This window comes from Malaclemys terrapin, chromosome 3 (genome assembly GCF_027887155.1).
Source record: "Malaclemys terrapin pileata isolate rMalTer1 chromosome 3, rMalTer1.hap1, whole genome shotgun sequence".
Classification (NCBI taxonomy): Eukaryota; Metazoa; Chordata; order Testudines; family Emydidae; genus Malaclemys; species Malaclemys terrapin.
The window spans coordinates 106,544,890-106,568,730 of record NC_071507.1 but is presented as its reverse complement, the minus strand read 5'-3'; the positions used below and the strand labels follow the sequence as shown (position 1 = coordinate 106,568,730).

General features: G+C 40.3%; 1 protein-coding gene across 2 annotated transcripts in view; it reads left to right on the top strand.

Annotated features, from left to right (window-relative positions):
* The window catches only part of PDE7B (phosphodiesterase 7B), a 261,431-nt gene that overhangs the window by 73,073 nt on the left and 164,517 nt on the right, over window positions 1-23,841 (top strand). For both annotated transcript variants that reach the window (XM_054023408.1, XM_054023409.1), the window contains exon 2: window positions 6,286-6,346. In XM_054023408.1, the coding sequence (XP_053879383.1) occupies window positions 6,286-6,346 (61 nt within the window). The remainder of the gene's footprint in view (window positions 1-6,285; window positions 6,347-23,841) is intronic.

Genomic DNA, 23,841 nt, shown 5'->3' with positions numbered 1-23,841 from the left:
GTCAGTATAATTTATGTTGCTCAGGGGTATGAATAAACTACCCCTCTGAGCGACATAAGTGCTCATGTGCACAACACGATGTCGGCGGGAGAGCTTCTCCAGCTGACAGCTTCTGCTGATTGAGGAGGTGATTTTACTATGCCAAGGAGAGAGCTCTCCTCTGTCTTCACCAGATGCGTTGCAGCAATGCAGCTGCACAGCTCCAGCGCTGTACGTGTAGACATGCCCTCACTGAGTTAAATGGGGTCAAGATTTCACCCTCTGTCTCCAGAAACATAACTTAAATAACAATGTCCCAAGGGGGTCAGTGCAGGTCAGGAAATTGTGTCAAAATGTTTTTGGATGGAAAATAGCAGTTTCCCCCCAAAATCAACATTTTCAATTTTGCTGACTTTTTTTCAATTTTCCATAAGGAAATTCAAAACAAAATACTTCATTTCAGGTCAAGTTCACCCAAATGACATTTTAGGTTGTTGAACTGAATCCAAATGTTTAATTTTGGCTCAGTTCAACATTAATTTGTGTCCACTTGCGCTACTGTGGTGCCTCATGAGCGTTGTAGTGGGGTGCCACATGCCCCTATTCCCCTCTAGATGAACGGCTGTGGTGCAACATAAGTCACATGACCATAGTGCATCATCATGGGAGTTGTAGTCTGGCTGTGCAGCCCAATCCATGGATGGAAATTCCAATTTTTGATCAGTTCTACTTGAGTAGGTCAGTACTTTTAAACAGTTCATCATAGACCATTGTCCAAACTTTCTCCCAGACTGGCTTATTTTCAAGGCTTCTCCTGCATGACATCCTGTCTATTCTCCTACTTCTCTGCTTGAATTAGTTCAAATAAGACTCACCCAGTCTGTTAGAGTGAGTCAGCAGAATAACTATACATTTCCATACAAAATCCTATTGTGGGACACCCTGTAACAATAGTAGTATACACAATATACAATAGTAGTCTTTCCCAACCCCAAAGCAAACTCCATCTAATTATGATATTACTTATGTTGAGAAAGTTTTGAGGAAAGAGATTTTTATTTAATCCTCTCATTATGTTTTTAATTGCTGCTTATGCTTTTAACTTCAGTAATGAACCTAAAAAAATGATGTGCAGAGCAAATCTGAATAAATATATATGATCTATTTCATGCATAACAGACAAGGTGAACTACAAGTCAACACGAAAGGATTTCAGAGAGAGTTTCTCATTCCATTGAAGATACAGAACATGCTACTTTTTCACTAGCAGTAGAAAAAAAGAAGTATATCCATTAGGTTAGTAAACAACTTTTGGTTAACCCCATGGCAAAAATAGATGAGAAAATAATTAATTACTTTTGGCAGTTTTCCCAAGGGATATGAGACATGTATACTAATGTCCCTTATTGGTTAGAAGAGAGAGTTTGATTTATAATGATTATCGAATGATGTGAGGAAGTTCAAGCTAGAAAGGTTAACCCAAGGTAAAATGCTAATGAATTTAGCAACATTATTGCCTCAGCAATTTAAAATTTTGTAAATAAAGGATTTAGTTGACTTTTTCAAACAAAATTGGCCTCTGGATTTGTCTACATGGGAAAATTGACCAGAATAACTAATGCGGAATAAACTATTCCAGAATAGTGTTCCATGTCGACAGTAGACACTCTCTTTTAAAATAAAAGAATCTTTATTTGTGAATAACGAGTGCACTTTCAAAGTAGAGTAATTATTTTGGAATATAATCACATTTGTTCCAGAACAGAATATACACACAAGGAGCTATTCCAGAATAACCATTACAGAAGAGGTTATTCCAGGATAGCTATTCTAATCACTTTCCCCATGTAGCCAAGCCCTAAATCAGCCCTGTTGTGATTCCATTGACTATGGTAAAGCAGGTACAGCTCTACATTAGGCCTAATTTGGACATGTCTTCCTGTAGGTCACAAGTGGAAAAAGTAAATGAGATATGGGAGATGACACGAGCTTGAATATTTTAGGGGATGTGGATATGTTCCTGTGACAGGGTGGACTAGGCCTTGAGCCTCCCCTGCTGGAGGCCTTGTGGCCCTGCCACACCCCGCCCCAGAAAAGGGCATTAGAGAGGTCCTCCAAGCTACCCAGACCTGCTGTATGGGAAGCAGCCAATCAGGACCCAGCAAGCTAGTATAAGAAGAGCTGCAGGATCATAGTTGGATCAGTTCCTTGCTAGAGCTGGAGGACTGTGGATAGTGCTCTGGGCTGGCTGCTGGGATTCCACCAGTACAAGGCCCTGAGTTAAGGGTGAAGAATGTGCTGGAACCATGGGGAAGTGGCCCAGGGAATCGTAGCAGCAACATAATGTATTTAAAGGGATGTGATGGATGACTGCTATCTATAGGGTCCCTAGGATGGAATCTGAAGTAGAGCATGAGCCCAGGTCCCTCCTCCCCACCAGCCACTGGGAAAGTGGCCTGCACTTTGTACCCCAGAAGGGGAGCTGAACTTCTTTAGAGGCCTAGCTGAAGAGCTGGGGCCAGAAAGGCTCAGAGATGTGAAATATTCAGGGAGGGAGCCCTGAAGGTTGTGGCCCTACATCAGTCAGGGCTAATTTGAGGGAACCCAGAAGGGGCTGAGAGACAATTTGGACCTGGGTACTGTGATAGGCCATGCTGAACTGATTGACGAATGAGCCCCAGGATAGGGCTGCAGATTGAAAGACTTTACAGAGGGTGCTGAAATAGGCCCCCTGTTGGATTTATACCCCAGAAGGGGTTTGCTTTGCTTTATCACACAGACAGACTATACGTGACTTGGCCGGAGGGCTGAGTCACCAAAGACCCATCACAAACTGAGAGAGAGAGAGCAGGCACAAGCACTGAGACAGGGGATGCTCGCAAGAGGTGAGTGCACCCCATTACAGTTCCATTTAGCTCTGCTGCACCTTGTTAAATTACCTGCATACAGTGATGCTGCAACTAGGGCCCCTGGGGATGCAGTAGCATCCCCTGGCTTGAAGTGGTTTCCATCATATACCGTTTACAGTTTTGTTCAATGGCTTTCAGTAGCCCACTATAAAAATTATTCCAATGCCACTGCCTGCAGGGCAGCCGAGTGTGGGTTCGGGCCCCGGTGAAAATTTTTTTCGGGACCCCCAGTAAGGGCAGTGCAGCTAAACAGGGCCAACGAGAGGGGAGGCGAAGCCAGGGAAGCCTGGCCCCGGGCCCCCTTCCGGACCGCTGGGCCCTGATAATTTGTACTGGCTTCCCCCCCCCCCCCTCCATCCCCCCCATCGGCCCTGCCTGCCTGCATATGAATGAACATTCTGATCCTGGAGTGAAAAGAAGGAATTGGAAGATTATTTTTTTCCATAAAGACCAGAAAGAAAATTTCTGAGTCTGCTGTGGATGAGCTGGTGGGGGAGCTTTCTGATATTTTACTCTGAAATACTGGTGCTGTCTTTTGAAATCTTTCGGGAAAACAGGGCTGGCTGCTAGGGAGGGTTAATATAGGGCATTAGATTGCTCTCTTTAGATGCACTGATATATGAAGTGATATGGGAGTGGGGCTTTTGTTTGCTTGTTTGTTTTTTATTTATTTTGGTGTGGGGGAAGTGAAGGATAGTGTAAAAACGGCAGGTCCCAAATGTTTAGTCTAATTATGATGCTGTTGTTCTGTATCATCTTAAGCCTTGTTTATTTTTTACCTGATGTTTTGGATTCTTGCTATAACTGTCACTGACTATGAAACAATAAAATGTACTTTAAAGAGAAGGTACTAATCACTTCACTTTACATAAGAGAAAATGGTACAGGTACTGAAAAGGTTAAAGGAAATTAAACTGAAAAGAAAGCAGAAGGAGGAGATACTTTGAGAGGCTGGCCAAAACTGCTCAGTAATGTGGACTTTTGCTTTTCTATATACTCTGTGCTCTGCTCCCAGGAGCACTGACACTACAGAGTATTAAATATCTAATATTAAATATTAGAATAACAAAATATGGCGAATGGGGTTACATTGTGCACTATTGCTTCTATGGTATTTGACACTGACTTATGGTTTAATTCTTAATTTTGCTCATAGTTAAGACTATGGCCACAGACTTGGAGTTGAGTGACATGGAATGAGACCTATTTATTTATAAGGGCCCAGTCCAATCACCATTGACATTGATGGGAGTCTTTCCATTGATTTGAATCAAACCCATAAGATGCACCATGTATTCGCAGCACTATAAACTTTTACCAGTTTAAATTTAAAAAGACATGGTTATCCATGCAAGGGACCAGAGAGCATATTGCAATTGTCTCTGAACAAGACCAGGCATTCCTGATTCTGATACTCATTTCCTCTATGGCCTTTTGTAAATTGCACACATCTTATAATTTGGTTTTCTGATATGAAAAATAGGGGTAATAATCCTCACATTTTTAGGAGTGTTGTTATGAGGATTAATTATTTTTTTAACTCTCTTTATTATTGATACATTGTTATAAACTTTGTAAGGCATATTATAGTTAATATATAACTATTAGGGCAAGGGAGGACAAACTATGTAAGAAAATGTACTTTGCTTTAAATCACTACTTGAAAATTTAGAGGGACAAGGTGGATGAAGTAATATCTTTTATTGGACCAACTTCTGGTGGTGAGAGAGACAAGCTTTTGAGCTACAGTGCTCTTCTTCACATCTGGGAAAGGTATTCAGGACAGATCTACACTTAAAACGCTGCAGCTGCACTGCTGTAGTGCTCAGTGAAGACCCTACTATGCAGAGCTTCTCCGGTCAGAATAGTTAATCCACCTCCATGAGAGGTATACTTGCTTGGGGTGTAGATTTTTCACACCCCTGAGCAACGTAGTTATGCTGATGTACATTGATAGTGTAGGCATAAGTAGTTGGCACATATCCTAATGGACCCTTCAAGGTAAAGTGGCCCATTAACAGCCCTGTAGTCATAGGACAAAAATTTGTCTCTTTTCACATTATCTTCTGTAAATTATGCTCTCATGAATATGAAAACCAATTTCCTCCTAAATAAGAGTGAGTGAAATATGAAAGTCTGAACAGAATCCTTAAAAATATAAACCATATTACATGCAACATGTGACATGAAAACTATGTATCTATGTAGATTATTCATTAATAATAAAATTCACATACATAGTTCTATAATTTACTTGCGCTTTACAAACATATTCTTTACCCATAGATGTTACAGTCTTAGAGATATAAAAGTATTCTTGGTTTCTCGGAACATAAACAAATTAATGTATGGTAACAAACTATTTATTATAGATGTTCCTTTGTTTAGAGCTTATGTTCAACACAACTAAAAAAAACTACTGTATTTTTTGCTAGCAGGTTCAGAGCCTGTGGTCTCTTTAGAAACTGTTTCTACCTCTTGTTTAAAATTATCCATCTTATGTTCGATCTCCCAGTGTATTCCTTTTAAAGAGACTTTGACAAGGTCTGACAAATTCTTTTATAGCTAGAGTTCCCCTGTCCATTAATCAATTTTAAGTACACTATACAATGGGTTAAAATCGGAGATGCAGGAAAACATCAATATTTATCCAAGGCAGTTGAACTTTCCTCACCTGACTCATGCCTTCCCAAGAAATGAGGTGCTAAGTCATTTTCTCTTATCTCTTTGTGCACATCAGGGAAGGCATTGCTTTTTGACACTGTTTTTTTGCGCCATCCCATAGCCATATCCTTCTGGCTTAGTGACAGTGTTAGTGGGTGGGAGTGGACCTGCAAAGTCTTATGCTTTGTGCATTTTAGGTTGAGACTCCAGGCAGGAGCTCCATGAGTGCCATTTCACCAAGTGTCCCATCTATATTTCATACCACAACTTGAAATTAAAATACCTTGAACTAACTAAGAAGTCACAGATTCATTTTCTACCCAAAAAAAGAACAGGAGTACTTGTGGCACCTTAGAGACTAACAAATTTATTAGAGCATAAGCTTTCGTGGACTACAGCCCACTTCTTGCGGATACAGACTAACACGGCTGCTACTCTGAAACCTGTCATTTTCTACCCAGTTCCGCTCTCGGTCCTCCCTGCAAATAGGCAGTTAATACTGTGCTCACAGCAAGAGAATGAGGTGTATGAATTACCCATCCTTACTCCATATAAGCAGATTGTTGTTTTCTTATCCTAAAATTTGGGCTACCATGCCATCTGCCCTTGAATTATGGATCTCTGTATCTTACCAGTGCAGAGGGGAAGAAAGGCAGCAGAGAACACAGATATACAAGTTTTAGAAACACTGCCACAGGGTCTCACATTAAATATGTCCCTCTTTTTCTTTCAGAGGTGTGGAGAAATCTCATTTGATAGTCCTGATCAGAATGCCAAATGTGTTTGCATGCTAGGTAAGAGTCCTTCCTCTTTTGATATGAGCTTTGGTGTATGGAAGTATATGCTGTTTCATTTGGTGCTTCTTTTCTAAATTAGGCTGAACTCAGCCTATAAAATATAATTAGCTGGGGCAAAACTGGTATGAATTACAACAGGATGCTCTTGTATACCAAATTCATTATAATCAGCTGGTTTACACATGTTTCTTCTGTTTCATTTGTATTGTATTGTTGACTAAGTGATTTCTGACAACTGGTTATGAAAATTATTTGCAGATCCTTTCAAATTCCTGTTTTACTGGAGGGACATTTTTGACTGGTTTGTAACTAAGCAGGCTAGAGTACTTCTGTGAAAAATGTTAACACACTTTGGGCTAAACTGTGCTTTGTTATACTGCCATAAATCCAGAGTAACTCCTTTGAAGTCAATGGAATTATTCTGGATTTATATTGGTTTAACTGAGAGCGGAAGCTGGATCTTCAATTTAATAAACCACATATCAGAGGAGAAATAATTAAGCTCATTATAATATTGACTGAAAAGCCCTTGCTTATCAAAGCATCCTCAGGATTTCCAAATCTGCCAGAAGTGTATAGAATACACAGTTCATGTTATAATTTTGATGCATGGCATTGACATTCAAACGTTAATATTATAGGGTCAGATTCTAATACCCTTATGATGAGTAGAAAACCTTTCTCCTGTAGTAGTACCATTGACTTAATCATAAGAGTACTAACATCTGACCTATAATTATGTGCTCATATTTCAAGAAAACTTGAATAGTTTGTTGGAGGGGAGGAAAATGTTATTTCAAGAGTTTCTCTTAATTTTTCCTTTTAAAAAAATCTAAAATAGGTGGGAGTTAATTTTAAACCTCCTGAGAACTTTCACTACTGTAGCAACCATTCCAGTATGGCAGCAAATGTTCCACAATATAGACAGGAGGAAATAATTTATTTTACATGTAGCATGTATAGTCTCAATTGTGAACTTTTTACTTACTAAAAAAGAGTATAATTCTAGTGGTGCCCATCAAGACAACTGAAATTATGGCTGTGTAGATTCATGAATTATAAGGCCAGAAGGGACCACTCTGATCATCTATCTGCTCTCCTGCATAACAGAGCATAGAACTTTCCCAAAATAATGCCTGTTTGACTAGAACATAACTGCATTTCAGTTATGAACTATGATATATATGATATATAACACAAGTTCAGAATTCCTCCTGTAAAAATGAAACCTGTTGTACAAGGTCTGAACCTATAATCAAATTTGCTTTTTAACAGCATTGATTGAAAATGTGTAGTATAAAGTGGCACTTCTATATGTTTAGAATTTTTTTATAAAATGCATTCATATATTTAAAAATTATACAGTGCATACACAAGTACCTAAATATGGGACCAGATGTTTAGCTGAAATTATGTTGATTTACTGAGGATCTTGCCCATTATTTGTAAAATGCTGAAATTGCAAAACTATATTCTCTGGAAACAAAACAGGAATATACTGCTATGTGTCATTCTGTAGTTGTTTGTTATATTAGCTTTTTTGATTTGCAATGCTATATCTGAAAAATAAATAGCATTATTATTACAAAGAAAAATCATACAATAATATTTACATAAGGGGAAAATACCTAAAAACAGTCTTTGCTCAGAGAAAATATGAAATAAATGGGTCATTTCCTTGAGTAAGGACTTCAGGATTGAGCTCTAAATTCTTATGACTATCCTGCCAGGGCTGAAATAAAGTGAGCCTTACCCTCCTATTCCTTTAACACGATGGGGAACAAATGAAGAGCATGCACACAAAGCAGTTTTTAAAGGAAAACTGCAATACAGCATGAAAGCTATTCTAATTGTTACATCTGGTTACAAATATGGAAGCATAAATCATGATCACGGATTTTTTAAAGGCCCTTAAATTTTATAAAAAGAAGAATGAATAATACATTTCCATTTTTGTAGTAGGATAATATAGGTTAGTTCACAGGGAAAGCAGCTACAGTTTGAAAGCATTTAGGAGAAGGAGGCTGGAAGAGTTTGGAGTTAAGTCTATTTGCTACACATGTGTTTTCACTAACATACTTGTGATATCTTTTTAGAAATATTTTGGAAGTCTCCTGCTTTCCCATACAACTGAAGGGCAGCTACCTTCCCTGTGACCTAATTGACACCATCAGACTGTGTCTACTGGTATAAAGTACAGTATCAGTAAAAATGCCATCTCCATTCAGTTATTGTATAAAAATGGGAAGTGTGGGATATATTTTTTTAAATTAGTTCTGAACATTCTGCTAAGACCTGGATAAAGAGAAAGTATGTGTGCGCATATGCACAAGAGAGAAAGAAAAAGCAAGTTCATACTAGTGCTGTCTGGTAGATGCAATCAAAATTGTGCTTTTGGAGTAGATGGATACAGGTCCTAACTGATTATCTAACTCTGTGAAGTCCTGAGTAATCATATTGTGCAGTACTGTGGCAACCATGAAGTCCTAGGTAGCCATGGAGGGTTTTGTTTGTTTTTTTGTTTTTAAAACACAGTAAAGCCAAATCTTGCAAAGACTTACGCACACTGTGTATAGTTGGACTGCTCATGGAGCATAAAGTTAAGCTCATGTGTAAGCCTTTGCAAGATCAGAGTCTAAATGGACTATATGGTTAGCTATTCAAGGCCTTATCCCACATTCCTTATGCACGCCCATTGACTTCAGTGGGAATTTTGGGTACACAAGAAATACAGGATCAGGCCCCTAAGGCTTTAAAGAAAAATACCAATAAGGCCTGTAGGATGCTCTGCAACTTTTGACCAGTGTAGAAGTATTTGATTAGCTGCATGTTTCTACTTTCCACCCCACTTCAAAGCAAAGTGGACATATTTGCTTAACTATTTTTAATGTTTGTTTTTCCTTTAAGGATGGAAAAATTATTTACATGGACCCAAAGGAATCCAACATCTCAATAATTCATAAATTTTAAAGGGGGGAAAATCCATGTGTGTGTGTGATGCTTATGTAAGTAAAAGCCTATCATATGCAGCTCTGCCAATACCCCAGTCTTGGCTTGTGAAACACTTTCTATTTCAATAATGGGCTGAAACTGCCAGCTGTGTTCAAACGTGTGGTGGCTTTTCTGCTGTGGGCAAAGAGCCACTGAGGACATAGCGGAATCCATGAAATTCATTTCATATAGGGCCAAATACTGATTTTTTGAACGTGGGTATCCACAGGTAATAAATAGGAGAAGCATGCCACTGAAACAACACCCTTCCTTTGAGGAGCCAGGCACCCCTCTGTGGTGGAATGAAGGGAGGGAGTGTGTGGCCCTAAAGCAACAATTTTATGTTTAGTAGTTTGCTAGGGAAAGTTTTCTTCCTTTTGGGGCTGCTCTTTTCTTGGATGAATTCTAAGTGGCTATTTGTGAGGAAACTGCTGTTATTAAAAGTAAGTATTTCTCAGACTATGTCTGCAAGGACCAAGTCTACAGAAAATGAGGAAAAACTCATTATTCCAGCTTGGGCTGAATTTATAACACTGGGGGGGAAAAGCACATAAGCACTTTTCATGGGCTAGCCATTAGGCTTGTGTTTGACTCTAACTTTAACTCCAGCACCAGACTATTTTAGCAAGAGGAATTCACCTCTTCTGGAAAAATCTCTAGCTGACCTTCCCCAGCCTGTAAGTGACAGACAGTTAACAAGCAGAAGGCAGAATCTCCTAATAAAGTCTGCCCAGTGCTTCAGTAATAGGACACAGCTCCTGGCAGCAGCAACTGTCAACACTAGCAACTTATGTTAGAAAAATCTGCCCTCAGTTATGCCCCTGTTAACTGACTAATATCAACAGGGTTACATAGATATAATGGATGGAATAATTTAGCCCTGCGTACATTATGGTGGAAGTTCCTGGAGAACAGGAACAGGGGCAAATTGCTCCCTCCTTCTAAAGCTGAAGAAATATTTCAGTGTGAAACAAGCAGGTTAAAATTTATTTGTACACTGAGGATTCACTTAAAAAAAATGCAAAACACATCAATAAACAAACCATATCTTGCTGGTATATTATCACCTTTTAGCAAAAATGTCAGTGTCGGCATTTGAAAAATAGATAAGACTAGAGTAGAATGCCCATACACCTGCAGACACACTGTGTCCCAGCAACCTCTCAGAGTTACAGATCTGCATACGCAACACAACCCAGCAAGCCCAAGAGTATTTCTTTTTGAACAGGTGTATTAAAATAAAATTCAATTGAATTAAAGTGGAAAAATAGATATTATTCTTGAAAATGTCATGTCTACCTGTCTTTGGTATTTATATTACCCTTATTACCATAGTATCTAGTGATTCACAAACTTTACTGATGCCCTTTCCAGGACATACGGTCCTTGTCCCAATCCTCCTTACCACAATAAGAAGGTTAAAGCCATTTCATAAAAAAGACTCAACTAAAGACAAAATACAAAAAAGATCTTCAAAAGGCAAGTTTTTCTGTTTTTAAAAAAGTACAGATTTCTGCATATTCCTTTCCTTTCTGACCTTTTCCATAGCCTGCTTAGGTATTTCAGTCCTTTTAGTGTCCGACATGTGCAAAAGGAATTAGCCACTGATACCATAATTGAAAATAGCAGCAGACTCTCTATAGTGAGGGTTAAATTTCCTCCATCAGTATTCATATTTGAACTAAAAGCCATAAATCTGTATGTGCAATTCCCGTTGATGGCAGTCGCTGGTGCGAATGGAGAGCAGTATCTTCGTGTAAAGGGTATGAGAGGCCAATAGTCCTAATTCCTGTACATAATATACAGTCTAGCAGTATATTGACACTTAAGTCTGCATGGCTCGCCAAATCACAATATACCACATTTTTCATGGTGGAGCTCCCTGTTCACTTGATAACAGTTCCAATTTAGCTAGAACAGTACAGATTTTCCACATTGTGTCATAAATCCTGTTTAGTTGCCTGTAGGCTCTGAGGACTCTTGCCTGTCTAAGGTACTTATATGGCCCCCATTACTGTAGTAACTGGACCCCTTAATTTTTAAGCACTTATCCTAAGAACACCCCTATGAAGTAGGGAAGTGCTGTTGTCCCCACCTTACAGATAGGGAACTGAGCCACAGTGGGTGGCATTCACAAGGAGAACTCAAATCCCCCTGTTAGTTGCCATCTAACCCTATAGGCATCTAAGGGTACGTCTACACTGCCCGCCGGATCGGCAGGTAGTGATCTATCGGGGATCGATTTATCGTGTGTAGTGTAGACGTGATAAATCGATCCCTGATCACTCTCCCATCGACTGCTGAACTCCAGCAGTACGAGGCGTGGAAGCAAAGTCAACGGGGGAGCCGCGACCGTCGATCCTGCGCCGCGAGGACGTGAAGTAATTTTAATTCGATCTAAGATATGTCGACTTCAGCTATGCTATTCTCGTAACTGAAGTTGCGTATCTTAGATTGATTTCCCTCCCTCCCCCCCCTCCCCCCCCCAGTGTAGACCAGGCCTAAGTTTCCACTCTTAAAGTCCCCTGGCCTCCTAAATTTCTGCCAGTGGGCATGTGCACAGCCACATCAGTCCTGACACCACTGAGCAGCTCGATGCCTTACTCACACTTAAGTCCCAGCAGGATTCACAAAATAGATGTTCCCCTGCCTATCTTAACTGTGAGGCCTGAACCAGTAGTTGCACTCAGAGGCCACTTTAGAGCACATCTACTGCATCAGTGCCTGGGCAAACCACAGTGGGATGAGGAGGTTGGGGTAGTACCTACTTTTCCCACTGCTGTAACTAGTGGTTAGCACACTAACCCAGAATGTTTAAGACCTAAGTTCAAATCCCCCCTATGCCTAATGTGGAGCAGGGGTTTGAATCCTGGTCTCTCACCTTCCATGTGGGCTATAGGGTATCCTGGAGTGGGTATCTCTCCTGATGAAGCTGTTCCACATTGTATAAAACACTTACACGGTCTTTGGGTGAGAAAAAGATTTACTCTATAGCCCAGCAGTAAGGGCACTCACCCAGGAGGTGAGAGACCCAACTTTAAGACCTTGCTCCATTGACTATTAAGAAGCCTTGCCCCCACAATACCCCTTAGCCTAGTGGTTAAGATACTTACCAACAGTTTGGAGGCATGGGTTTAAATCCTTTCTTGAGATCAGGCAGTATGAGGATTTGAACTTGGGTCTCTCACAGCCTGCATGAGTGCTCTGACCACTGGGCTATAGAGTATAAGAGAGTTGCCATCGTCGTGGTTTCTCTTGAAAAAGGACTGACCTGGCTTAGGTTCCTAACTCCAGGTAAGAGTTGACAGCTGTGAATCCCATGTAGAGCAAGGTACTTAACTCCCTTTGTGGGGCAGGGATTTGACCACACCCCTCTCTTCAGCATTTCCTACTAATGAGCTTAGGCAACTACCTGCTAAGTGTTCTGGCTGCAATTAATCCCCTTTTTAGGTGCCAGATTCTGCCTGTGCATTGTACAAGGAGCCTGGGCACCTAACTCGGGGTTGTGAATGTCACTTGGTGGCAGGGCACCTAAAAATTAGGCACTGCAATGCTCAGTTTAAATCCCACTTGTGAATCCTACCGGAAAAGACAGGCTCAGACTTTTAAAGGTATTTAAACTCCAGTGGGAGTTATATACCAAAATATCTTTGAAAATCTGGCCCTGAGTGACTTGCCCAAAGTCAAACAAGACATTTGTGGCAGAGCAGGGGATTGAATTGTTTTCTTGAGTCTCAGGGTAGTGCCCTAACCATTGGACCATCCTTCCTTTCGTAGGGGTCATCTCACACTGCTGTCCAGGCCACTTCTCAGCACTACCTTGCAGTTCTCATAGACTCCCTGCTCTGTATGTCTTAATGCAGCATATAGAGAACAGTAGGGGAAACAAACTATTGATCCACACCGTAAGTATCAGACCACTTCAAATGGGGAGGGGTCTCAAGGAGGAAAGAGCAGAGATTACATGGCGGAGAGGTTGTAGGGAGAAGCAGGGGAAGGAAAAAGAGTGCACATGTTGGGGTGAAAAAAAGGGGTGGATAAGGGGATTTTGTAGGCCCGAGGTGGAACTTCAGGGATGGAAAAAGGAGAAGAGTGGAAAAGTCAGGGAGACAGAAAATGAATATCATTAGACTGGCAGAGGGAGAGATGAGGGGATTCAGGGGCTGGAGGTTGGAGAAGTGGTGATTTTCCAGACTTTGGGATGGAGAGGAAAAGGGGTCAAATGCAGTTTGAAATCCTCACAGAGGAGCCTGTCATTTACCCCCAATAGATACTGCAGAGACAGTAGGCCCCTGAAAAAACTAATGGGGTTAGCAACCAGCCAGACCTCCCTACAAGAAGATGACAGGCAGGGAGCTAGAGTCTATTGACAGAAGGGAGTGGATGGGGATTACTAAATGGTTGCTGTGATGGTGGGCAAACCTGTTGCTGTGGCTACCAGCACAACCACATTTCTCTGCAAGATTGCTCTCAGAATCAGGCTCAAGTAAGATGGGGGGGGGGGGGCAGTTACAGTATTGAACTCACCAACACACATGGGAGAAGTAATACCAACAATTTCATTGTAATATTTTATAACATTCATTTAATTTTCCAAGTATATTTTAAAACAAGGTGGTTATTTTTAACCCTTTTTAAAAAAAAATTTGGTGTGTGATTTTAAGGTCTAATCCAAAGCCCAGTGAGAGTGTTCAATTTACTTCAGTGGCTTTAGATGAGGCCCATAACACTCAGGAGAGTTGCCACATTACCAGCCCTAAACACTGATCTCCTCTGTCCATAAGGAGCCTGGCTAGTTCAGTTGGTAGAGCATCAGACTTTTAATCTGAGGGTCCCTGGTCAGGTGATGAACTATTCAACAATATCTTGATTTAGTTGGGGATTGGTCCTGCTTTGAGCAACAGGTTGGACTAGATGATCTCCTGAGGTTCCTTCCATCCCTGATATTCTATGAGAGACAGCATGGCAAGAGCAATACATACTTCCCCCATGCTAATCCCATGTATCTCTACCCTGAACTGGAAGGACCAAATGTAGGGGTGAAAAGGTGAGTTCATTTTTTCAGTCTTTTCCAATCATTGGTCTATTTGCTTAAGCGACTGATAAGGTTGACAACAGTGGTTTAGGCCTGTTCCAAAACCCTTTGAAGTCAGTGGTAGTTTTTCCATTGGCTTCAATAGGTATTGGATCAGGACCTGTGTAATGTGAATACCAGTCCACAGAAAATGTACTGAGAACCCCAAAATCATTTCACATAGGCTTACAAACAGCCATTGGCTAACTCACAAGTATATATTAAATTATAATATTATTGATTTCAAAATAGTGTGTGTGAGAAAAAACAGTGGAGAGGAAATTATTTATGCCAAATATGTCAGTGTACAGAATGGATAGGTAATGCTGGAATCTGGAAGTGCGCACAAATAAAATTGATTAATGTAAAATATACTATAAAATAATAAAGGTAACTCAATTTCTAAAAAGCTCATAAAAGCTAGTTTTAAATTTGTTTCTTGCTTTGAGTTAATTAGGTTTTGAGTCAAGAGGTCTCTTGAATAAGGACTGCTGGATTGGACAAGAGGTTTTCTTGAATAAGCACTGCTATATATCTAACTGTAATAAGTAAAAAACAGTTCTTAAAAGTTCAGACTTACAGCTCAAAAATAAAAAATCTTTTAGGAAAATTATAAAGGATCTGAAACTTACAAAAATCTATCCAAGAAATCCCATCCTCTAAATTTCTTTGTCTAATACTTGACATATGGTTTGTAACTTAAATAAATTCTTTATACAATACAATGTACAGCATGCAACTCCCTGTACTCTGATTGGCTAATAGCCGTCAGCCAATCAGAACACAGGACTTTTCTTAACTATGGTGATTATACAAATCTTGCACTCTGACTGGCTATAGTGAACTCCACGTACAGAGTTGCTTAACAAATATAGCCACCTTTGCTTCTGACCCCTCCTCACTCCATATTTAATATCTGTGGTTAGGTGGAATGACAGTTTAAATAAACTTTGCATGTAAGAGGAAAATATGCCTTCCTTAAAGAACAAGGGGATCTACTGAGAGGGCTGAACTTAAATGAGGTAATGGGGAAGGGGATGGTCAAATATTAAAGCAATCATGTTTGTTTTGGACATATGAATCAGGCCAGATCCTCACCTGGCATAAACTGTCATAGCTTCACTGATTTTAGTGGAACCAATATACACCAGCTGAGAATCTGGCCTCGGGAGTTTTAAGGGCAGTATTCAAAGTAGAGGGACTTATAGAAGCCAAGTGAAATGTAAGGTTACCAGAAAGAGAACACATTTTTCTGTAACAACTTGAGGGTGCACATTGTTCAGTGGATAATAACCATATCCTGGATCCCGTATGTACTTATAACTTACAGTCAGGAAGCACCGTTGGATCACCATTAAATTTAATGATTTTGTTTAATAGTTATTTTTGTTACACACATCTAGGAAATTAGTATCAAGCATTAAGGCCTGATCCTGCACCTCTGAAGCCATTGTGTAAGTTTTGTTATCCTCTTCAGTGATGGCAGAATCAAGCCCTTAGACTGAAAAGTCTTACTGTCACTGCTATAAATACCTTTGCATTCCTCTACTCAGCTGCTGTTTTTTAAATTCCAGTATAATTATTCGTCCTATAGCATCAATGTATTGGGAGCCCCTTTTTCTTATTACTAATGGCAGTGGAACACACCTACCATACAGGTGGTGCTACGTCAGGGAACTTGCCCTTTCTTCACTTATACCAGTAAGTCTTACGTTACCCAAAAGACCTGAACATTTGAAACAAAATCAGGCCCAACAATGTAATTCAGATATACCATTTTTCAGACATAAAATAATTGTTGTTATTCTAAAATACTATCTGATATTATGCAATTCAATGTGTGAACAGTTTTGGAGATAATGAGGATCCCTAGGAATAAATAATTAATGCTCAAAACACTCTTGTTTACTTTCATACTAAATAATTATCCTCTTGACACTGTGGGGAGTTCCCACAAGACTTCTTTCAGCACAGAATCACTGTTACAGTGCATGATACAATGAATGTTTCAGTAACTTTCAAAGAATGCATAGGCTATAAAGTCATTGATCTCTTTGTTGAAGCAGTATTGTTGGCCTAAGGGCATACTGCACTCCATGCCTGAGCTATATACACAAATATTATAAAGCCAGCTTTAGGCTGATCCATCAACATACCCTACTCTTCTTCTCTCACAGTTTTCTGTGGGCCTGACGTCCCAAAATAGAGCAACATTCGACAAGAAGGGTCTCAAAGTCTTATACTAAGATTTTGCACTTCACTGTAAATTATGCATTTTATAGACTGTACTCTTCCCGGCAAAGGTGATGTGAAAGGAGGAAGAGAGACACTAGAAATTCTCTTTCAGTTCCATAACACTGAGGTTTGGAACTATGGACTCCTTCCTCTGCTTTCAAGGAACTCAAAGGAGCAATGGGAGGCTAGTTTTCTGTACCCGCCCCCTTCTGACACATTAGGGTCTGGATGTTTTGCAGCATTGCTTTGTTAGTTTCATGATATTGGAATTCATCTGGAGTATTCACACTCAGGGTATCAATATATAATCTAGTACCAATGTTTTCTCCAAATGGTATCCAGGGTTGGGTGCAGAGATGCTGGACAGTGAAGCTATATCCACCTACATTTGCAGTGAACTTGGCCCAATGTGTCTTTTTTTGGCATCCTTTCGGATAAAAGGTGCTATATAAAACATTAATATTTGTAATTAACATGTTAATCCTGATGAATTGAACCATATATAGGATGACCATATGTCCCATTTTGGCCGGGACAGTCCCTTTTTTAAGTCCTGTCCTGACTTTTTTGGCGAAACTGGGCATTTGTCCCATTTGATCTTACCAACTGATGATCGGTTGGTAAGAGCAGATGGGACAAATGTCCAGTTTAACAAAAAAAAGTGGGATGCGACCCCTAGCGGGGCACAAAGGAACATGGGGGAGGAGGGTCATGGGTGAGTGGCATGGGCTAGGCCAGCCCCGCACTGGCAGTGTGGGGATGATCCGAGCAGCTCGAGCTGGCCCCACGCAGGCCCAGAGGGGTGAGCAGTGTGGGCTGGCCCCATGCAGGTAGGGGGTGAGTGGCTCAGGCCAGCCCCACCTGGAGGGAGTATTCGGTCCAGGGGCTGACGCCAGCCCGTGTGGGGAGGTAGAGGCGCCTCGGGCTAGCCCCAGGCAGTGTCCAGTTTTCCCTGTTAGGAAATATGGTCACCCTAACCATATAAGAGTACAGCATATCCTCATTTTTTACACACTTAAATCCTGGTACATAGAGATAAGAATATATTTCATGGAAAGAAGACCTCACCTTGTTCATTAACCCATTCAGTGCCTTCATACAATCATTTGCGTTAAGGATGATAAGAAATCATAAATTTTGAATGTTTTGGTATCTGGGATAAATTCAAATCCTCATCATTATTTCAATGCAGATTTTAGTGCTTAATCTATTTTATTTTAAATGTTTTTTAAACTGGTATTGGATGATAATGGCATTTACATTGAAATAACTTCCTTGGAACTACAGTATTGTGATCTCAATGGTGCTTAATCCATGACGATTATTTGCATGATAGAGCATTACAGCTCTATCTTTTCTGTCATTTTTTATGCTGTCTGGGACCTCTAATCCATGGATCTTTGATATGATAGACCATTAAGGTCTATAATGTCACTTCATACTTAAGGATCTATGCAATATAAACATGACAGATTTCCTCTGTAACTCTTATAGTTGATTGTGACAATGGGATTTTATGTATTTAAACAACAAACCACTTTTGATTGATTAAAGAGATTTAGGTTAGAGATTAGGAAATACTTTCTAACTATAAGGATAGTTAAGTTCTGGAATGGGCTTTCAAGAGAGGTTGTGAAATCCCCATCATTGGATGTTTTAAGAACAGGTTGGACAAACACCTGTCAGGGATGCTCTAGGTTTTCTTTGTCCTGCCTCAGCACCTGCAGCTGGACTTGATGACATCTCGAGGTCCCTTCCAGCCTTACATTTCTATGATGCTATTATCTGTTAGTACAGACCACATGCAGATAATAGGCTTCAATCTGAATGGGAATTTAGACCGGGGACATGTTCAGTAGTAACTCTTTAATTGTGAATATTTCAGCCTTTATCATTTCTGTTACATTTGGGGAAAAGCGCAAAACACTTTTTCATAGGTCTTCCCCAAAATGCTAAGGTTGGCGTGTATATTTATATAGATATAGATATATGCATATTTTGGCATTCTGTATTTTAGACATTTCACCCATTCAAAGTCTTCTAAAAGATCAGCATAAGAGGAAAGCAGGAGATTTTTTGCCTTATCTGATATACGGGTCCAAATAGTCAGAATAAAGAAGTTGTTGTCTTTGGACACATTCTGCCAGGCTATAATATCTAATATAACATTTGATGAATGCTTATTTAAATTAGTAATTAGCAGAGATCAGTACAGTAAATAGAATCCCTTAGGGGAGAGGGAGGGTTTTAAAATGCAAATAGAGGTATCAGAGTTTTTAGTTCTTTTTTTTCTTTTTTTAGTGTTTCCTTTGTCTAGAGACGATTAAACACATCCTGTTGGAGAAGCTGTTTGATGTTTATCTTCTCTCTGTGGGTTTGGACACAAGCCTCATGTTACTAAAGACAAAAGAGGTCCTGTTTTGATTGGCATAATGGTGGGATGTGTACTCTGTTAAACCCCTTGACAAAGAACGTTCTATTGAGTTCCCATGCCCACCAGTTTGTCACTTTTAGTTTCAATGCCATGCTCAGAGTGTAGGCAGCTTGGAATCACGGGGTCTCCCAATACGGTATTGGACCAGCATATTGTTTATAAAGGGCAAGATTGTTTCCTGCATCAGAACTCACTGCAAGAGAGAAATGGGTGTGTCAGGGAGGCTAGAGCACAAGTAATGGGGAACACACACGAAGACTGCACATTCAATGCAACGCAGAGATCTCTATGGTGATTCTTTGCAACTGACTGACTAGAGGGGGGTATATGCTGATAACATAGTGAGTAAGTCCATGAACTGTGCAGATCCACATGACCATAGTCATATAAGAGGTAAGCAGGAGGACACTTCTGCTACTCTCCCATGCCAAACAGTAGGTGCACATTGCCTGAACCTTGATTTGAGTCTAGGGATGCAGAACCCACCCACACATTCCCTCTTAATTTCCAGGAGCATTGTCCCTGGAGCTTTGTTTTCAGGATCAGGATTGAATCATTTATTATTTGCAGTGGTTTAATTGTGAAATTCCGAGGCAGGGGAGGTAACATGGGGAAGCCACACAAAGGTGTGGAAACTGCAGACAGACATCAACAGTGTCTTATTATATTTTACAAATGATAATGCAGACCACAAAAAATATGTACAGAAAGGAAAAATTCATTCCTTGACTGGGAACATTATGAATGTTCAGAGCCAAGGACCAGATAGTTTAGAGGAAGAGAAATTCCATTGCTTCTGCCTACCAATAAATCATGGCTACTACAAATAGCTACCCAGTAATCTGCAGGAAATTGCACAGACTATAAAGTTATTAGGTATCACCAAGCAATTACCTACGAAACAAAGACTAATTGTTAGATGTGAGCTCACATCACAAACTATGAATCTTGAACCTATCCTCACAACAAAGTTTGGAAGTGTTTGAATTTGGGGGCTTTGTTTAGCCCATGGTACCATAAAGAGAAGGAGCAGTTCCAAAAATGTAGATCAGTTTTCCTTCAGATTCTGTGGGTCTTTGGTTGTGAGGTTTGGGTAGATGGAAGGCTTGGTCCAGAAGCTTGATCACTAGCCTACAAATTGGGAGACCTGGATTTGATTCCTTGCTTCCCCCACCAGATTCCTCTGTGACTGTGGACAAATTGTTTTGTCTGTTTGCACTTCAGCTCCCCAGCTGTAAAGTGGAGCTAATAGCCCTTCCCTCTCTCATAGTGTTGTGGGGATAAACACATTAAAGATTGTAAGATGCTCAGATACTACAGTGATGGAGGCCATATAAGAACCTAAGAGAGAGACTTCTCTTCCATCTCTATTAACTGCAGGACACTTCTGCTGTGTAGAAAGGTTTTATCACATTGCCAGAAGGGCCTTGCAAAACAGGTGTTTTTGTGTGAAGTGCTGAGGGATTTTGGTGTTGTAAAAGAGTACAGAGCAGATACAAATTAGTGTGCCTGCCTTCCAGTTGCTACTGCCTGGAGAAGTGGCATAAGCTCTTATTGGAGAAGAAAGCAGAAAAGCAAGAGCTGTTCTTGAAAGTTTGAAGTTAGTTTGAGCTCCCAAGGCAGCAAGCACTTCAATATATGGCCAAATCCAATCTTCAAATAGTAAATACCGCCACCCCCCCTTTTGTGTGTGCGTGTGAGAAAGTATCTCTACATCGTGTGTAGTTAACCACAGCAATTTTCTGTACAGGGAGTGGTACTGATAAAAAATATCTCATACTGATACACATCTAATTGTAGAAGAAGGGGAAAAAAGTGAATTCACGCTAGGGTTGGGCATGAGGTTCTATGGGACAGTAGAAATTTTAGTTATCTGATGGAGTGGACACCTTTTGGAGTTATGATGAGCTGGAGATCAGCAACACCCTCCTGTGATAGATGGCACAAAATTGAATAAAATCCAATTCAATCCATCAGAAGAACAACACATATTTAATAAGGTACTATCTGCTTCCTTTGACCCACCAACCACTCACAAGGTGAGAGCAGCAAATGTTTCATAGATTCATAGAGTTTAAGGCAAAAAGGGGCAATCTACTCTGATCTCTTGTATATCACAGGCCATTAAATTTCACAGTTACCTCTGTATTGAGCACAATAACTTGAGTTTGGCTAAAGCATTTTTTTTTCAGAAAGACATCCTATCATGATGTATAGACATCAAGAGATGGAGAATCCACCCCTTTCCTTGGTAATTTGTTCCAATGGTTAATCACCCTCATTGTTCAATTTTTTTGCCTAATGTCTCATTTGAATTTGTCTGGCTTGATTTCCCCCCATCCATTGTTTCTTGTTATGCCTTTTTCTGCTAAACTAAAAAGCCCTTTAGTACCTGGTATTTTTTCCCTGTGAAGGTACATATACAATGTAATCAAGTCACCTCTCAATCTTCTTTCTTGTAAACTAAACAGATTGAGCTTCTTCAGTCTCTTGCTGTAAGGCATTTTCTCCAGCCCTTGAATCATTTTTGTGGTGCTCTTCTGTATCCTTTTGTTTTTCAATATCCTTTTTTAAAATGGACACCAGAATTGTACGCAGATTTCTAGTATCTTCTCAAGTGCCATATACTGAGGTAAAATCACCTCATTACTCCCCTGCTTATACATCAAAGGATCACATTAGCCCTTTTTGTCACAGCATATACTGGGAGTTCATGTTTAATTGTCTGTCCACTATGACCCCGTCACGGATACACTGGATCTGCTCTATGCCCCAGCTTTTAAACAGTCATAGGGAGATAATCCTTCAGTATGTCAGAACCCCAAGGAGTCCCACTTTTCCACAAGAGAAGGCCCCGTGGCCTCAACACTTCTAAGACTAAGCCTCCAGTTCCAGCACTCCTGTTTCACTCTGTGAGGTGCACCCAGCAACCCAACTTAGCTACACCCCTGCTCATAAACTCTTCCTCTCTTCAGGGATCAGTGCATCCAGCAAGTATCTCCCTTATCAGTCCTTGAAGCATGGCCATGCAGAAGGTAAGTTTCCTGCTTGGAACCCTGCAGGAGTGGGCTTGAGACACACGGTGCCTGACACCCACCACCCCCTCTCCCTGGGTGCTGTGGGGCCAGGCTTCTCAGGATGATTCCTGTGGAAGCCTGTACTTTTGCAGGGGTATACACATGATGAGCTGGCTCCCAAGAGTGTTCTTGGGCCTATAACCCTCCCAATTGATCAGATAGTACAGGGTCCTTCTATGCATTTGGGAGATGGCATATGCCAGCTTGGGAACTGATTGTCAAGGAAAGGTTTCAGGAGGGAGATCTGGGTGGATCTTCCAGGACTGAGGGAGCTATCATTCAAATGCAACCGAACTGATCTTCTGAGTAATAGTGAAATTCCTCTGAAATGTTACAATACAGAAACTAAATTCAGACATTAACATGCAAAATAAATGGATTTTCATTCTGTTTTAAGTGCAAATCTCCGCATAGCCTTTACTGTGGAGCTTCGAGAGGGCCTCCACAATCATCTCTCCTGGCAGAGAAATTACAAAATGGTGGCCCCATCCTATGAGCTGCTCTACTATTCAACTGCCTCCACATTACTCCCACCCAGTCAGCAGATTTGGGATCCTCTCCTGTCCCAGGGGTAGTGGATGGATCCTGGCCCACTCCAGTTTGAATCAGGGAGATTCCCAGGATGCATTTTTTATAGGCACTGTTTGCTGCCTGGATGCATGGCATCAACACCTACAAGTTATCAGGGCAGTAGCCCCAGTTCTGTTTTGTATCCAGAAATGAAGGCAGATTCTGGAAAAAGATACATAATGTTTAAACCCCAAGGATGAAATCCTGGCCCTTATGGAGTTAATGGCAAAATTCCCATTGTCTACAGGGCCAGGATTTTATCCCAAGCATGCATTTTCAATATTATAGTAAGATATGTAGTTTTTCATTTAATCCAAATGAACTAATAGTATTCAATAGGTGTGCTGAGAGGTGTAAAAAAAAAAAAAAATGCCTACTTTGTATTTTTGCATGTACAGCACATGGTTAATCTAATATTGTAGTTTCCGTGGAGCTTATGAAAAGTACTTAGAAATGCTGGTATCAAATTCACTTCATTAATAGATATGTTAAAAAGAAGAGAGGTCTGATGGCCTGGGATTGATTTGTTGTTTTGAGAACAGAGCGTGTTTGTTTTGTTTCTATCGTCAAAATTGTACAACATTATTGTAACAAAACATATTACTATGGGAACAGAAATGGAGATTTTAGGTGTAAGTAACTTTTGCAGTGCATGTAAGTTTTAGCAATGGCATTCGGTTAAAAAAAATCTTGTCTGCTTTTCACCCTTATCCTCCATAAGAACAAAACCCAGATTTGACTGTTGCTATCATTGTGTGTAAAATCCCATATGAAATTATTACTGACACTTTTTAAAAAGTAGCATATAAATCTTCCCACCCCCACTATATCCCAAGTTTTTGCAAAGGAGGAAATTTGACCTCGTAGTTAAGCCACATTCTGTTCTAAGTCATGCCATAGACCTGTGTTATCTTGCTCTCTGGACTTCATTTATGATTTCAGGAAAGAAGTCACATAAACCCACGGGACAGGGTATCACAGACCAAAATGTGGTGCTTCATCCTGGGGTAATCCCAATAAATCCCAATACACTAGTACTTATATAGCATTTTTCATCCTTAGCTCTCGCAGGATTTTACAAAGTGGGTAAGTATCATTATCCTGACATGGG